The sequence below is a fragment of the Canis aureus genome, chromosome 29 (genome assembly GCF_053574225.1).
Source record: "Canis aureus isolate CA01 chromosome 29, VMU_Caureus_v.1.0, whole genome shotgun sequence".
Taxonomy (NCBI): Eukaryota; Metazoa; Chordata; class Mammalia; order Carnivora; family Canidae; genus Canis; species Canis aureus.
In genome coordinates this window covers 32,442,501-32,459,117 of record NC_135639.1, presented here as the reverse complement: position 1 = coordinate 32,459,117, position 16,617 = coordinate 32,442,501, and the positions used below count along the sequence as shown (strand labels likewise).

Sequence of the window (16,617 nt, the reverse complement as noted above, 5' to 3'; positions counted from 1 at the left end):
GCTGTATCTGAGCTGTAATGTCTGTCACATTGCTGGTCTGATGATCAACCCCACGGTATCACAGGAGGCACAAGATTTTATGCCTAGATTTTTCCAAGATTGGACTGTACCCTAAGGCAGGTAACTTCCCTTCTAGCTGCTGTTCTAATATGTCTTCTCAATTCCCATGCCGGGGCAAATTAATCATCATCATTAACGCATATTTATAGAAGAAAAATGAACAGAATGGATTTGGTTAGAGATTTGGTCACTATGCTAAAAGAAACAAGATTTTTCCAGTTTTCCACTGAAATACCTTAATCCCAGCTGGTTGATTCAGATCAAGCCAGGCTTCTATTTGAGGAGGTGAATTTTGCTCCTTGTGAGCTTACCAACCCCAGGGGAGCAACAAGCAACAGATGTGCCTTTCCTCCTCATCATACCTCAAAGAATGAGGTAGAGATATGATGGTGATGAGAAGTTGTTCCCATCAGAACAAGTTCCCAAACCCACTGGGTGCACCAGGTACTGTGGAGATGCAGCCCTTGCCTTCAGGGAGTCTATCAGCAGTCATAAAAATACATGAGTACGATTCAGGTATCCAGCGACAGAAGAAGTGCCATAAGAGGCCTTACGTTAAATTGGGTACAGGCTCAGGGCTTATTTATAGGAGCTTAGTGCTTACTACGTACTATGGGGAAGGGGTTGGGGACAGCACTGAGACCTCTCAACTGGGATGATGGCCACATGGCAAAGTACTGAGAAAAGTAATCTGGCACAGGGCTCAGGGGTTTGGAGAGGGGGAAAAGAGGCTGGTGGCTATGCCACGAAGTGAGGGGGTATGCACGTTATCACCCAGGCAGAATTATGATTGGTATGAGGAAATAAATCCACACCTTTCAGCATTAGTCAAGTTAGGCCCTTCCTGGGCCCATCTTTCCCTGTGACAGGTGCCGCCTGAGGACCCAACCCCACCATCCCCCCACCTTTATACCCAGTGCAGCCTCAAGTCACACATCCCACCCAAGAACCAGCAAATGATGTGAGCTTTGATTCCAAATTCAAACTCACATTCTAAAGGTAAAGATGCCAACATAGGCAAAAGCTTACCAAAGGCAATAGGAATCATCACAAAATTAATTTGGAGGAGGAGGAGAAAACAGAAGAAAAATAATTTCAAGGCTGTGATTAAATTGCTACTTATCACCAAAGCTACTAGACTGATACAAATAAAACATTCTTGGATTCAAAACATAAGCCTCTTCCCGTTTCTGACATTAATACATTAAGCCACATATGTGCTGGCAACTTACTATCCAGGAAGCTCTGAAGAAATTTCCGGACTGGGACTGATTGCCGAACTCTGTAAATGTCAAACAAACAAACAAAAAATGTAGATCATTTATTTTGTGTCAGATGTTCCAAGTCAAGGGGGAAAGAGAGCAGCCCCTTTTCCTTTCCTGATGTAGCCAAGGACCTTTGGGGGATGGGGCCCTTGGCTGGAAAAGTCTTGGTGCTGGAGGATTTCTGGGCCAACGGGCACTCTTGCTCTCTGGGTGCAGTGGAAGATGGTCCCCTGGCTTCGACTTATCTTTCATATAAATATAGATCCACGAAGTGGATAGCCCACCATCTGGCCAACATGCATTAGTGACATGGACAATATCATCTTCATCAGCTTAACCCCAATCCTCCGAGCCCCTGGCCAAGCCCACCAGAGACTCCTTCATGCACCCCAGATGCCATATCCAGAGAGAGGGTCACCCAACACCTTAGGTACAGAAAATACAAAAATGCATCTGAGAAGACCATTTAGATCATTTGTTCATTCCTGTAGATTTAGAATGTGGAAATGAGGAGAAATGCAGTTGCACAAAACCTATGAGTAGGGGAGCATTTTATAAAATTACAGGCTACTATGCAAAAGAAAGAAACCAACCAAGAGTTACATGCAGAGAAAAGGCAACATAATCAAGTAGGTTAAGGTTTCTGTTGTCTTGGAGAAAAAAAAAAAAAAAAAAAAAGAGCAAAGGGCTCAATATATTTCTTAAAAAATAATGTGGATAATGTGGTAGTTGCATAAATCATGAAAAGGTTAACTTTTAAAGACACTCCTATCTCTAATACTGAACACGTCAAGGAAAAGATGCTATCTGGAGGAGACGAGATATTGGGGGAAAGGAGAGAAACAGCAGAAGGAAAAGGTAGATTGTCCAAGAGGGAAGAGAGGAATGGGAGGGTAAGCCATCTTCACCAGGGGCTCCCCCACTCGGTGCCTGCTGAACACCCACCCTCAACCTGTGGGGTCCTCTCACTTTGGAGGGCACCTCTGCCCTAGGATGAGGACTCTGCCCTCCCCCAGCCCCAGTCGCCTGCCACTATTCTTCAGAGAAGGTACATCCATATCTATATCCATCCTTCCAGCCCTCTTGCCCACACTGGTGTCTTCTGCTCATCTCCCACACCTTGGCACCCTTCCCCTTCTGGGTCTTCATCCACTTTGAGGATGATGCCTTGGTCTCCATCTGAGAAAAACTTCTATGTGACCCTGCAGAGTCCTCTGGGAAGTCCCTCCTTCCCTCCTTCCACAATCACATGTTTTCAATCAGTGCTGTACCCCTGGGGGATCCCCAGGGTTCTTCCCCACTCTAGCTCCTGGCAACTACTTACCCAGGAGCCTCCAAGGTTTTTAGAAACCTCCTGGTTATCAAATCCACTAACCTTTCCTCAGAGTCTACTTTCAAGGGACCTCTCTGGAGCACCAGGTAGTTGTCTTACTTTCTTGTTTCACCACTCAACTTTTCTTCCTACTTCTCTGAGATGCTCACCCTCCTATCCTCCCCTTCTGTTCCATGTCAGGGGGTAGGTGTTGCTCTCGTCCTTTCTGTCCTTCAATCTTTCATCTGCTCCTGGGGCTTCAGCCATCACTTCTCTTCAAGTGACTCCAATGGACTTTGTAGGCCCCATTCTCTCAGGAGACCTAATCTTCTATTTCCAGCTGTCTACTGGATATCCCCTAGGTGACACCCAATCAACACTTCAAAAACAAATCACCTAAAAATAACTCCATCTTACCTCTGCACTGATTCTTCTCCTCATCTTTCTTTTGTGACATACTGATGTCTTCATCCTTCCAGCTTCCTGGCCAAAACCTTAGCATTGTCTCTATCCCCATTCCATCCCCGGATTCTTTGTTCTTCATGCCAATTAAAATGTCCCACTGCAATGTCCTCTGTGAGCACTCTCACACCTACCCCTTCCCTCCCTTCATGCTGGTGCCACTGGAGTATGTGCTCATATCACTCCATGGCCTGACTAGCACAGTGGCCCCCTTGCTCTCTGCACCTCCAACTGGAGGTTCTCCCTTTAACTTGGCCTCTCTAGAGTAAGGACACTGACCTTTCTAAAACAATTCCTGAACTACATCACTGGTCTGTGGACAAAATCATTTCCTGAACTGTATTTTCTGATGCTGTGAACAATCCAGGGTCAACCCTCTTGCCACACCTATCACTACTACCACCCCAAATTTTCTATTACAGCTGAATCTTTTACTTTATTCCATTTCCCCCTCAAAGATTTTATTTGAGAGAGGCAGAGCATGAGAGCGGGGGGACAGAGGGAGAAGCAAACTGCCTGCTGAGCAAAGAGCACGATGTGGGGCTCTATCCCAGGATCCTGAGATCACTACCTGAGATGAAGGCAGACACTTAACCAACTGAGCCACCTAGGCACCCCTACTTTATTCCTTGAATACATGCTAAACACGTTCACTTCTGTGCTCTTTTTGTGCCTCACATGGATGTTCCCCATTTCTACCATGTACCTACTTACACTGTATGGATCCTGTCCTGGCTTTTTTGAGAAGTCTGCCTTACTTTTCTACAAGATCACTGTTCCTCCTGACACTTAGAGCCCATGCCATTCTTTCAGCTCTTCACAGACACTGCTGTGTACTCGGGGAATTTTTAATTTGCGTGTGCCTACATCGTCATGTTCCTGAAGGCAGAGTTGTTTCCATGCTGATTCAGAGCCTCTCTCAGCACGTCCTATACATATGAGGGACTGCTGGGGAACATGTAACTGAACCAATGTGAAGAGGACCCTTCCCTGTGCTCACCTTGCCCCGGGTAGGAGTCCAGGCACTAGAAGCTGTCTCTAACCTCACAGAGGCCTCAACATGCTCAGTTATTCTCCAGCTGCCCTCCATCCTTGCATGTGTGACAGAGCTGCTCTTCTTAGACTACTCTGAAGAGTGACCCTTGATTCCTTTTATGACCTGTAATCTTAGCACTCCCCTCCCATCCCGCAGCACTTTAGGACTTACCTGCCTAGTTCTCACTCTTGAACTAGCTCAGACCTTCCATCCCACAGTGGCTACAGTTGGTTCCATTCTCCACCCTGGCTGAAACTGAGCACCCTATCTTCCCTGCTCCACAATCTATCTGCCTTGACTGTGCACACACTGTGGCTCACCTTTGTGCCTCCCTCAAGTTCTGAAGAGGGACCTGGGTGCTCTCATTCTTCCGTGACTTTGGATTTCCGAACCCCAACTTCCCTGATCTGCTTGCAGTTCCTCAGCGTCTGACCTTATCTCAGCCCACTTTAGCTGCTGGCATAACCCCATGGGTTCTTCTCTCCTTCCCTGGCTTGAGGGTCTGGCATTCAAGACTTTTCATAACCCGAGTCACTCAGGCTTGGTGATCTGACCCTCTTTGTTTCAGTTCTGCTTAAATATAACACAACCCATAGCATTTTCCACTTTTCCTGCTGGTCTGTGGACCTTCCTAGCCTCTTTAGCAGTGTCTGCCTTCCTTTTTTATTTTCTGTAAAGATATTCTTTCCTTGTAAAAGTCTTTTTTTGTTTTGTCAGGGAGCCCTGGTGGTGGTTCTCCAAATACTTGGTATTTTTCTTCCCCTTGGAAACCTGTTTACCTTGGACTGAGTCTCTGACACATCCTTTAATAAATCACATTTTGACATAGCCCCCTTTAAAAATGTCAATACAGGTTGAGTTTCAAATGCTTGTTTGTGGTCAGGCTGTCTGGTCTCTGGAGTGCATCTTTTCACTGAGAACTTTCTGACCTTTCAAATGACAAATACAACTACTCTGCCAGTACCATGCATGTAAGAGGCACTCAAATCACTGCCACCATGTTTTTGAAAATGATCTCTGAGGTTGGTATCTCCCAGGGCTGCAAACAAAGACAAGGAAATTGCCCCCAAAAATGGCTCCCTGAAAATTTGGAGAAAGAATATGGAGGCAAAGGAAGGGAAGTTAAAAGGGTCACCTCCTGAGAGCAGAGAAACAGAATGATAAGGGGGTGGGATCGTTTAAGTCACCAGCCACCCTGCATATATTTGAAAAACTCCCTTTAAGGAAGATCCCAAGCTCAAAAGAAATCCAAGCAAAAATTAGGTTAGGGGGAAAGGAATCGAAAAACAGGAGTCAGAAAGCCATGCAGCTTATAAAGAACCAGCATAACCATTCATTGCCTCGACTATATTGAAACCAGAGAGCAGAGAAGAAAACAAAACCGAGCTGGAAGAGGAATGGACAGTGTGAGAAAAACTAGGAAATACCTGGGACAGGTTTGCACTGGGTGCTTTATTAAGTGTCTCCGTGTTTTCTAAATGTGCCTCTAACTCTGCTGGGCAGAGGTCGAGATCTTTTTTTAGATTAGTCTGGTTCAAGAAAGAAAAGATGGGAAAGAACGTTTTAGAGAACAGGCAGAAAGAATGGCAGGTTAAATGTGAAAAATGAATTTGTTTAGTGCTATGTTTTAATAAGGCAAAGATGGCATGACTGAACACAAGAGCTCACTAGAAATCAGGTAAAGACGTGAAAACAGAGAATGCAACATTAGGCAGAGAAAATATAAATCCCGAAGTTATCAGAGCTTCAAAAGTCTATTCTACTTGCTAGAGAGAACTACAAATACCACGAAAACCTACCTTTTGCAGAAGACCTATTTTTTTTTTTTCTCTTTTCAGAGTATAGTGACTGTGACAAATAGGATAGGTCAGGAGAGTAAGGCATTGCTTTAAAAACCTCTCAACATTAGTAGAAGTCGTAGAGACTTTGTTAAATAGTTTATCACCAAGCCAAAAAAAAAAAAAAGTTATCAAGTTAAAAAAAAAAGTGATGTAAGAAAAGAAAAAAACAAACCCCACAACACACTCACACTAACCAGGCTAGAGAACACACACACAGCCCACGGAGGAGGCACAGCAGAATTACCTTTCTATCCTCTCTAGGAAGGATAGAGCAGTCTCCAGGAGTATAATCCCATATCTTTTTGGGAGGCTGACGGGAAGCAGAGGAGGAAATGAAGAAATGAGCATAAAGACATAAAGACAAACATGGAGACTGGCTCAAACAAAGAGGGGCACGCTAGAACTGTATCAACACAGAAAAGTGAACTCAAAAGCACAGGGAGTGGGCACTCTGCCTCCTGAGGAGGCTGCCCAGGGAGGGATTCTGTAGAACTTAGGAGCTGGAAACATTAACTGGGAAGTTTCTAGGTCTACATCTCAAGAGTAAGTCATTATTGGATTCTAAACATTGAAAACTTAAAAAAAAATAAAATAAAAACAGATAAAGAAAATAGAAAAAAAAAAAAGAAAGCATTACCACCAATTTGAACAAAAACCAAAACTTTAAAATTCCTTATTTTTCTTTTTTTACATTGAAGTACAGTTGACACACATCCTCACTTTGTTTTCAAACTGAGATTGACACTGAGAGCCTATGTTTATGAAGCAGTCTTCTCCATGGCAAAATTCATTATGTTTAATAAATGTGTGACTTTGGAGATTTGGCCAGGGGAGGATAAATTGAGACAAATGTGCTTTCTGTGGTTTGTGGCAATAAAACCCATGTACATAATAGGTGTTCAATAATGTGCTGTGTAGCTAGACAATTCTGCTAGACAACACTTACAGTCTCCTTTTACAGCTTAACCAGACTTTGATAACATGGCTGGTGGTATAGCTATGGCTTCCATTTACCTCAGAGAACAATTTATAATTTGAATTTGAACAGCAGACCATAGGGTTATGTTCATTTTCTCCTTTAACTCTGTAAGTTAAAATTAGAGCTGCATTCCTAAAACAAAACTCTGCCAGGAGAACTGTGAGCTTAAGAAGGGAAGGGTTCAGAGGGTAGGACATCTGGAAATTACAAGTCACTTGTAATTCTGGAACCTCTCCCCCACCGTCTAGACCTTCTTGTTCTATTTAGACCTGATACATCTTATATAATGATCCCTGAAAAAATGAGATCATTAGTAGCTCCTGGCATTTTGTGCAAATATGATTTTAACTCTATGCAAGCATTTACACTGGTTCACATTGTGACATTTTGCCTTAAGCTTACTTCTGGAAATCACATGGATTTCTGCAGAAATTAAAGGAGGGAAAAAAAAAAAAACCTAACATTCAGACTCTTAGTAATGAATCTGCAAATGAAAAGTAATCTGAATCCAAGAGACTTTCATCACTGACAGTGACGGGTCAGTAATGCTATCTCTGCAGATGTATACTTTGTAAAGTGCGTGCTATGAACAATTACCATTCATCTTTAAGCACTTAGTACACTTGGACTGTTCACCTGGAGAAGCAGACTGTTTACTGATGATACCTACTCCTTTCTTTTACTACCAAAATAAATAAATAAATAAATAAATAAATAAGGCAGTGCTTACAAATCTAATTGGTTTTAAATTCTTACAAAAATGGTCCTCAGAGTCTTGAATTATTTGATATTCTATAGCAACATATCAGAGCTAAAAGGGACTATAGCCAGGATCTTGCTAAAATTTCAGCTCATTCTGGGTGGTGGGCTTTAAGTGCAAGAGTTGAGGAAGAAAGGAGTTCAGGGTAAATGTTTAGTGTCTAAGTTCTGGCAGGCTTCACTTGGGGGAAGTGGGTCCTGAGTTGGTATGAAATAAAAAATAAGTAGAAATGATGATCCACGTGATTCGGTAGGAGTTTTAATTTCATTCTGCTTCTAAACGACTGAAAAAAGCCTTCCAAAACAACTCCTATGGTTTACACCACTTTGTCTCTCTTACTTTTATTACAGCCTAGAGTGATGAAGGTAGGACAGAAGTAAAGAAAAAATCTCTCCCTACCACACCTTCTTCCTCAACTCTGGGAGTAAGAGCCAGGCATTAAGTCGTTTCAACTGGATGATAAGCCCACCCTTTGATGCTTCAGACCACAAGGAACTGTTCATCTCAGCACTGTTCTTCAGGATATGGGCACTGATTGAGTTATTTTGGCAAGTCTTCAACAATATTATCCTTTATTACTTTAAAAGACCCTCTCAAAAAGTCCCATTTAAGAAGGACTCTAAAGTCTCTGCAAGGAACATCATAGCTTCAGAAGAAATGGCATTTTAGAAAAGCATCATTTAAATAATTAAGAGGCAGCTAGAACAGAGTAGAGCTACAAATTCTAGGAAGGTCCCACTACACAAATGGACTATGTTCTCAATATTTGTTTAGATGGGCTGTGTGTGCTCAGACCACGGTTTCGGGCAGAAACAGTGTTAATCTACCAGGCTATTTATAGAGTTGATTTAATGTATGCCGGGACTCAGAGACTGCCCTTTGCTAACAAAAATGGAATCATTTGCAATGACAGATTAGGTAAAACAAACTAATCACATTATAAGGATTGTTTCATACCTTTCCTTAAAAGTTAATATTTCATATAAAACTAAGTTATTCAGCAAATGAGAAATGGCTAGAAATGTGTAGATTTTGAGGGGGCTTTCCAAAATCAATGTCACAGACTCTTTATTATACATAATTTAAAGCTAATAGTTTTTGCTTTCCCTGATGAAAGGATAGCATTATTATTACATATTCTGGCCATGGTCTTTGTTTGGCAGAGGGGGGAAGGGACAACACAATTCAAAAGTAGCTTTCTGTGTGAGATAATTGAGCAAGTTTTAAGAAAAAGACAAGGGGTAAGATACTGTTCAATATTTGAGTGTGGAGGTGGTTGCCCGAGGTAGACTTCTTTGATGTCTGAATGGTGAATAGGAAAAAGGGAGAGAAAGGAGAAATGAGCTATGCACCAGAGCTTTGGGGAGAGAATGGTGCAGACTCCAGGTTAGACACTTCCCTCTGCACTGGTCACTAGGTGGTGCTGTTTGATCAGGACAGCTTCGCAGCCACAAGGAGCCAGCGTCCAGCAGAGCACAAGGCAGGAGGAAAGCTCCTTCCTGCAGCGAGGGGGTGGGGTGGGGGCCGGACACCAAGGACGCTAGCAGGATGCTTGCAAGTCAGCCGCTCCTAACTCAGAAGCTGCCTCAACTTTCTAACAAAGCTCAGCACTGCTGAATCAAACTAGCAATTCCACAGCACCCACTTCATTTGTCTTTGTCTTCATCTTAACGAAAAATTTACACCGTCGAATTTAACATTCTGTTGAACTATAAACTCCTGTCTGCAAATAAAACTATCATTTCAAACTGCAGTGATTGCAATGGTTAAAGTTTTATGCAAACATCTAACAAAGTATCCTATTTTTTACATTTACTTCCTCCACCTGTAAATTCTTTTTGCAGCTGTAGTAAGATGTTAAAGTCACTGGAGGTTTAGAGTCAGTTTCTAGTTCTCTCCAGTGGAAAAATGAACTCTCCCTTCTGTTTGATAACAACGTCTGGTGCAGGGTGAAGAAAATCCTCCTTAAGTGCCAAAGGCCAGCTCTGCAATACCACAGGGAAACTGCAGAACAGGAATTCTAGCAAATACAGCATTCAGCCTAAGTCCCATTTCAAGTTTTAGAAAATGTTACCCTAACTCATAGAAATCATTCCCTATAATGGGTAGGCATTCCTGGATCATATCTACACACAGTGGTTCTTTTGGGCACTTCCTTTGCAATGTACTTAAATCTTTGTAAAGCAGTAACAATGTTGCTCCTCTTAGTATGTAATGCATTTTCCAGCTTGTCTTCAGCTTGCCATGAAGACTTAGGGTAAGTAATTGAACCAATGGCCCAAATAATGCAAATAATGCCATCTACGAGGTGTGTGAAATGTGTTGCTAGTGATGGGAGGTCCTAAGACAAGCAATGATTTAGTCATGTTCCTCATGATTTTCTGACAAGAAATAATCCCAGAGCTCACTTTCATTTCTTGGTGAAACAAAGTGAGGGAAAAGCTTACAGGTTGTAGTGAGAAGAGACAATCCCACTATTGCCCACTGAAATGGCTGCTCCCCACTTCCTGCATTCCTTACAAATAGATCTGATTCTTTAGCAGCAGCAATGCATCAACAGCATTATTTAAAAAGGTGTCTATAACCACTGAAGCTATTAAACTTACCGGTTTCCCAAACTCCAATTCCGAAAAGAATTTATACCAAGGTTCATTCTTTAAATCTATCTCTTCTGGGCTTATATCCCGACTCTATAGGGGTTGGTGATAGGGAAATGGAAGAGAGAGAAGGATAACATTATGCAGAGATTACATAGGAACAGGCCAGTAGAGATGCAGTGGTTTCCAGGGATATACAGCAACTGTATCCAATCGCAGCAATCATCCATTTTACGGACATCAGCAAAAACAAGGAGCTACAACAGGTGGGAGAGGATGAGTTTATAAAAACAGAAAAATGGAGGCAGGGAGCAGTGAGTGAATCACTCTCAGCCCTAAGGCAGAAGGCTAATGGGCCACACAAGAAGAATTCTGCACCGCACTGCTGCCCTCCAGGACAGAGCAGAACATGGGCATATTCCTCAGTAACTGCATCTGGAGAAAAGAAAGCCCTCTTTTTCCTCTTTACGAAGAACTGTTAGTTAGGAGCAAATAACCTGGTGAGCACACCAAACATTTAGCCATCTATGCCAGATGAGTAGAGCAAATAATTTTTATTGGCTAGTATAGTTTTAGTACTTAACTTACAAAGCTGCCTTAAGGCCTTCAAAATAAATGCAAATACCGACACTTTATCAAAGCCAATTTGTTAATACTGCATCTTTAATGGCACATGAGTAGGTGAGAAATCATGTCCCATACACAATAAAGTGGAAGATGGTGTAAGTAAAAACAGAGGACACAAGTGCAAACACATTTTAAACGAGCATCCGTAGGGGAGGAATATAGACAGAATATACTCCGTGTTTTCACAAATAGATGTGAAAGAACTGGGAAAAATAAAGTGAAGGAAAAGCTGAACAAGACAGACAGCAGAACGGGGGGGCGGAAAAAACTTCTGGGTTATGTTACAAAAATAAGTCAGATATCTCAACTTCATAGAACTCGAGGAGGCAGTTCACACAGGCTGAAAATTTGATTCCATGGGGTTTCATACTGAGTCAGATATTTATAGTCTTAATACCTTGCTCTGTGGAATAACATGTGTTTCTGGAAATAATTAGTTGGAAATGAATGCCTGGAAAGCAAATCAGGTTTCCCTTTCATAAACTGGAGATGCAAGTTCACATCAGACAAAAAGCGTTAGAGGCTCATGGCGTCACGAAATTCATATATGCATATCCACTTCAAAATACCTGGGCAGTCACTAAAGGACAGAGACATGGTGAATTTCTGGCAACCATATGAAATACAGAATGTACACTTTGCACCTAGATTGGAAACAATGCATAAGAAACTTCACTCCCCCAGGGCAACAACACGTGGAGGAAATTGCAAGTCCCCTGGCCACACTTGGCCACACTTTCAACGCCACTGCTTCACAGAGCAGCTCCTCAGGGACATGTTTCTCTCAACGTTCTGTTAACAGGCCTTTTGCAGTTTGTAGAAAAGGCTGTAAGCTTTCTTTGTGACCTTCACCAATCCCTTCTTCTAAAATCCTTAGAAGGGTCTTTACCATTAATTCTACTTTTGTTTTAAAAGGACAAAGATATGACAGAGAACTTTCTTTAACTGAAATTCACTGAAAATAAGTTAGTTGGAAATCAGAGGGAAATGTCTACTGCAACAGAGTCTGTCCTCTTGCATCCAGATTCAAACCTCCTCTAACTATCTTTAGGGACCTAGGGGCTTAAATCTCGAAGAAGGTGTGCTCCTTTTCACTGGGTTCTGAAATGGTGTGAAATAGTGTGGAATAGTGTGAAACATTGGATTCCAAATGGATTCTTTATTTATTCAGTGAAATGAGGTACAATATCTATAAGGACACAGCTCTTCAGGAGGCACAGTTCAGACACTGGGACATCCTAGATCCTTATAGGATGGAGCTTCATGAAACCTACCTCATGTTTATTATTTTTAAACACGCTTTATAAACTGCTCCCTGTGAATAGGTTAGGTTTTTGTTGTTTTAGATAAAATGTACCAACCCTTTCAGGAAATGGCCTGAGTGTCCTGAAAGAATTAGCCCATTTTACTGCCGAAGGGTGCTTGCGGATTGTTTTCCCTGTGGAGGTTAAACACTGTGCTGAGAACTGAATCAAGAGGTATGTCAACTGCTCGGGCCCAGAGCAGCTGCCTGGGGAGAAAGTGAAAGAGGTAATACCACACAGCACTAACATCTGCATTTGATTTTGTCATTTATAACTCAGCTGTAGATCCAATTACAGAACAGACAAATAGGAAACGTTCCTTCTACACGCAGAGCAGGATCTCTGTACTGTCAAGCAGAGCAGATTCCGCAATGCCAGGCTAAGTTATCTGCTACCGTGGGCTGTCTGCCCCAGCTTGGCAAAATCCTTGGAAAGGGCAGATGTCCTGCCAGAAAAATGCCTGATTCTCCTCAAGGACGGTTTTTTTTTTTTTTTTTTCTTGGATGGGAGCCAGAGGCTAGCTTCAATTTTTAATTAAACAATCTGAGGGTGGTATGTTCCTTTGCACAGCCCATTATAATGTTCACAGCTTTTATACATTTTACCACACCTTAGTCCTCTCATTCGATACTTCAATGAGTATGCAATCCTGCTCAATACTCAGTAGCAGTGGCAGACTAAGTAATACTTCTTTTTTACAGATGAAAACCCTGAGACTGTGAAAAGTTAAAGGACTTGCCCCAAGACAGCTGAAGGCAGAATTTGAACTCAGATTTTCCAATTCCTAGCTCACTGCTCTTTACGGTATATAACATCCCCTTCTCAACATCCTGAGAAGGAGGTAGACCCTCTGCGTTTGCAGAGGATGCCAAGCTAAAACAGGGGTAAGCGACAAACTTGAAAAGCCAGGAAGGAACTCCAAGTGACCATGTACTGGGGAAAAACCAAGTTGGGTAAATCCGCTCGTTTTATATATCTGAATCTGTATCGTGTCCATAAGTTCTATTTTAATGTCTCTCCTTCCCAGTATAACCCTGTGGGTGCAGCAGGGATCTCCAACCTCTAGCCCAGGGCTTGGCACATAAAAGTCATTCTATATATATCTGTTGAATTGAGCTGAAGTTCTAGAAGGAACTTTGGAGTGTAAAAGAGATAAAGCCCAAAGGAGGCCATTTCGGACAAAGCAGGGCCTGACCACTAGATCTCCAATCCCAAGGCCAGAGGACAAGACGATGGACTCAAATTGCGATGACAGGCAGCTCAGGAGTTATGAAGAATGTCACAGGAGTTTGCGACGTGGCTGAAGAGGTCATAAGGCTGTAAATCTACTGGGGGGGGATCCTGAAGGTAGCACAATGTTTCCTCTGGCTGTGATGTCTGGGTTTGTCCCAAGGACAAGACAAGCTCTTAGGTGGCCTTTATTGTCTACCATCAACCCTGCCTGTAAACAACAGGTACATGTGCCTGTGACATCATCATTTAACTTGTAGGCTAACAGGACAGGAGTGCTTCAAATCGGAAAAACAAAACAGTTTTCCCCTCAAAAGGAGTTGTGCGTTTCTGAGAGCAAATTTAGATTCTGTATCTGTTACTAGTTAGCACACTTATCCACAGTTGACGACAAAACAAAAGTGTGTGTATGTGGTGGTTGGGGTGGGGGTGGGAGGTGTCCTCGAATTCTGGCAGACCAGATACTGGATGCAGAAAGGCAGGCCACACTGACACATTCCAACTTTCCTGTTCACGTGGCAAAAATAGCAAGGAAAAAAATAAGCGAATAAAGGACTAATTCAACTGCTGGGAACAGGAGACTATGACATGCAGAGCTGGTTGAAATTTCTCTCTAAAATGAAAGGCTTCTCTTGGGAAGAACAGCACTAAAGAGCCAACGGCATGGAATTAAGTGGCCGCCCTGGTGCCCCCACCCCTCCCGCCAGCCCCCCATCTCGTCACTGGGCTGGCCCAGGGCTGGAACAACACAGGGGAGCTTCCTGTGTTAGAAGCACTGCATAGTGCCTCGCAGTCCCCTAGCGCGGTAGCCACAACCCTCCAGAGGCCCCCCACAGGGGCACTACTCTCACTTTCCAGGGTTTGTAACCAATGTGGTATCAACGAGAAAAACAAAACTCGTTTTTTTCTCAATTCTGAATAGTGGTCAAATTATAAGGAACCAAGGTAGGAGAGGGGAATGGAGAAATTAAAGGTAGCAAGCCCTCCATTAGAGCAATGACCACCTAGGAACAATAATATCACCCAAACAAAAGCATCCAAAGGGCTCTGGAGTCTCCGACATCATTTAAGTGTGTGGCTATGTGATGGTGCACGCCTGGCTTGTTATTCAAGTGTCAGGAATGTTCCTAAAACACAGGACTATCTTTCTAGGCACACCTGTGTGTATGATCTAACAGGGAGACAACCCCTAGGGCAGGGTAGAGCCAGAGGCAAAATTCTCTGCTCCTTTCTGAACTTTTTTTTGCTTAAAATAACTGTGGTGCACAGTAAATGCTAAAGAATGACAACTCTAAAGCACTTCTGTGAACTGCTGACCTTTCTTCCTAATTAAAATTACTTATCCCTTTGTGCTTTTAAAGATGTCACATTTTTATTTTAGTAAAAGTCAAATCAATTATCACTTAAACCATGTAGAGCAGAAGAGGTGGAGGGAAAATAATTTGAACCTGCATTTCAGAGGCCTACTTAATCTGTTCTCAGTGTGGCAACCGCATTTTAATAAAAACCAATCTCCAGCATGATAATTCCATCCTGCTGGCACGGCTGGAGGGCTGCAGTATTTATAGAGCTTTGGAGAATCCCTTTAACCATGATCAGAATTCTGAGCCAGCTTTCCTAATGAAGGGTGAATAAAAGGAAGCGTGAGTGGCAGATAAGAAACTAATCAGTTTGTAAAAATTCTTTCCCATTTCACAGAAGAAGCCGTTTTTCTAGGGTGGTCTTCTATGCCCAGATAGGCCATTTGCCCCACTGCCAATTGCCTGGCAATGTGAATGTGTGTAGAGAATGAGAAACCAGACTGAATATGAAATTCATCTTCAATATTGCACTTGTCAGAAAAGGAAGACCTACAAGACACATTCTAACGGCCTAGGTCTTTTCTTCCCAAGTCACAACATCATATTCATTATTTAGCTTTTAATGATGTGCTCGTAACTTCTACAAAATTTATGCACGTTCAAATAAGAGTCACACAAAAAAAAAACCCTCACTTTAGCCCAGTTAGTAATAAGCCTGATAAATTAATGGTTAGATGTTTTTAAAAAGACAGCAGCAAAATCAATCCTTCCATTAGTAGAACATTTTAAATTAGTTCAAATCATGCACACACAAAAAAACAACAATGCACAATATGGCTTCTTTCAAAGCAGACTCTCAGGACTTATTTTATAGACACCTGCAGAAATGAAAAGGGTAAAAATACTTCATTTTTTCATTGTCTTCTAAACATAGCAAGTCTATCTCAGGGGAGAAAAATGTCATCCAAGTGCACAATGCATCTGGATTAGAGAACACGGCAGGGGAGACAAAGAACTTGAATATACACATTACCATCTTTTCGTTGGTCAGAACAGAAGACTTGCCCGGCTGATAGTCGTAAATGCTTTTGGGTTCTGCACGGTATTTTCTCGTATCCACTTTCTTATCTGGGGGCTCCCAGTCGTTTCTGTAGAAGGAAAATCCTATTAGAGCTATTTTCATGAAAATTGGCATCCGACATGGTCTGACTTTGGCTGACTGCAGTCTAATCAAGGAGTTTTTATATCCGAAGCATAAAATCAGGCTCTGTGCGAAGCATTTAGTTGTGCTGGTTTCTTTCTCAAAATAACCACTTACATCTCTGTGTTCGTTTCACAAAGGGCTGGAGGTGTCCCGTGCTCAAAACCGGGCACCAGACACACAGACAAGAGAACACAAGGAGGAGGGTGGGAAGCGGTGGCAGCAAAGCTGGCCCTCCTCTCAGGAGCTTATCGATCCCCAAACATGCCTGAACCTCCTACTCCTGCTAGTGCAGTCTGAGAGAATGGAGGTCCTGAAGCCAATTTGCTGTGGTTCCAGTCTCCAGTCTCTGCTACACCACTTGCTAGCCTGGTGATCTGAGCCACATACCTTGCCCATGGCTACTTTAGTCTCCTCATCTGAAAAATGGAGCTATTGTAGGGATTAAATGAGACAGTACACGTAAATCACTTAGCAGAGCACCAGACCCATGGTGTAAGCACTGAATAAATGGGATTTGCTATTAATAACCATGTTCTTCCCTATTCTACACCCTGGCCCAGCAGTCACCCAAATCATAGCCTTGGGTGCAGGTACTTAACCTGAGCCAGCAGTGGGTTCCAGAGCATACATGAACCTTTG

General features: G+C 42.6%; 1 protein-coding gene and 1 long non-coding RNA gene across 51 annotated transcripts in view; one reads left to right on the top strand and one right to left on the bottom strand.

The window, feature by feature from the left end:
- LOC144301359 (uncharacterized) overlaps nt 1-9,445 on the top strand; it is a 35,787-nt gene extending 26,342 nt beyond the window's left edge. The window contains exon 3 of the long non-coding RNA XR_013368187.1: nt 8,066-9,445. This is a non-coding gene — a long non-coding RNA (uncharacterized LOC144301359). The remainder of the gene's footprint in view (nt 1-8,065) is intronic.
- SORBS1 (sorbin and SH3 domain containing 1) overlaps nt 1-16,617 on the bottom strand; it is a 228,098-nt gene that overhangs the window by 47,668 nt on the left and 163,813 nt on the right. For 21 of the 50 annotated variants that reach the window (XM_077878259.1, XM_077878263.1, XM_077878261.1 and 18 more), the window contains 5 exons: nt 15,808-15,922; nt 10,322-10,405; nt 6,221-6,286; nt 5,563-5,664; nt 1,293-1,342 (listed from right to left, as the gene is read on the bottom strand). In XM_077878259.1, the coding sequence (XP_077734385.1) occupies nt 1,293-1,342; nt 5,563-5,664; nt 6,221-6,286; nt 10,322-10,405; nt 15,808-15,922 (417 nt within the window). The remainder of the gene's footprint in view (nt 1-1,292; nt 1,343-5,562; nt 5,665-6,220; nt 6,287-10,321; nt 10,406-15,807; nt 15,923-16,617) is intronic. The other 29 variants (XM_077878277.1, XM_077878280.1, XM_077878296.1 and 26 more) reach the window with 3 other exon arrangements.